At 26.6% G+C, this 410-nt stretch overlaps 1 protein-coding gene across 1 annotated transcript in view; it reads right to left on the bottom strand.

The window, feature by feature from the left end:
• Nucleotides 1-289: 289 nt before the first annotated feature.
• Nucleotides 290-410, bottom strand: part of EMH_0041500 (uncharacterized protein) — a gene marked incomplete at both ends in the record, with an annotated part of 1,215 nt that continues 1,094 nt past the window's right edge. Inside the window, one exon of the mRNA XM_013495632.1 lies at nt 290-410. Within this exon, the coding sequence (XP_013351086.1) occupies nt 290-410 (121 nt within the window).

Below are 410 nucleotides of genomic sequence, written 5' to 3'. Positions count from 1 at the left end.
TTTTTTTTTTTTTTTTTTTTTTTTTTTTTTTTTTTTACAAAAAAACTAAAATAAAATAAAATTATTTAATTAAATTTAATTATGTTTGTTGTTTTTTAGTTTATATAATTATAAGACGAAGAAAAAAAGAAAAAAAGAAAAAGAAAATAATTATATTTTGGTGCTGCATCGGCGGTGATGCACATTGAGGTGTATGTACACCTCACGCTGCAGCCTTTTGCTGCATTTTTTATTTTATTTTATTTTATTTTAATTTAAATTTTATTTTATTTTATTTTATTTTATTTTATTATTTTTTTATTTTCTTTTTCTTGGGGATATCCCTCGTCTCCTTCACCCGTTTCTTCGCTGCTGCTGCTGCTGCTGCTGCTGCTGCATCTTCAGCTGCATCTTCTGCTGCTGCTGCTGCA

The sequence above is a fragment of the Eimeria mitis genome, genomic scaffold (genome assembly GCF_000499745.2).
Source record: "Eimeria mitis Houghton genomic scaffold, Emh_scaff1672, whole genome shotgun sequence".
NCBI lineage: Eukaryota > Apicomplexa > Conoidasida > Eucoccidiorida > Eimeriidae > Eimeria > Eimeria mitis.
The sequence above is the reverse complement of the archived record's forward strand: the minus strand, read 5'-3'. Positions and strand labels throughout refer to the sequence as shown.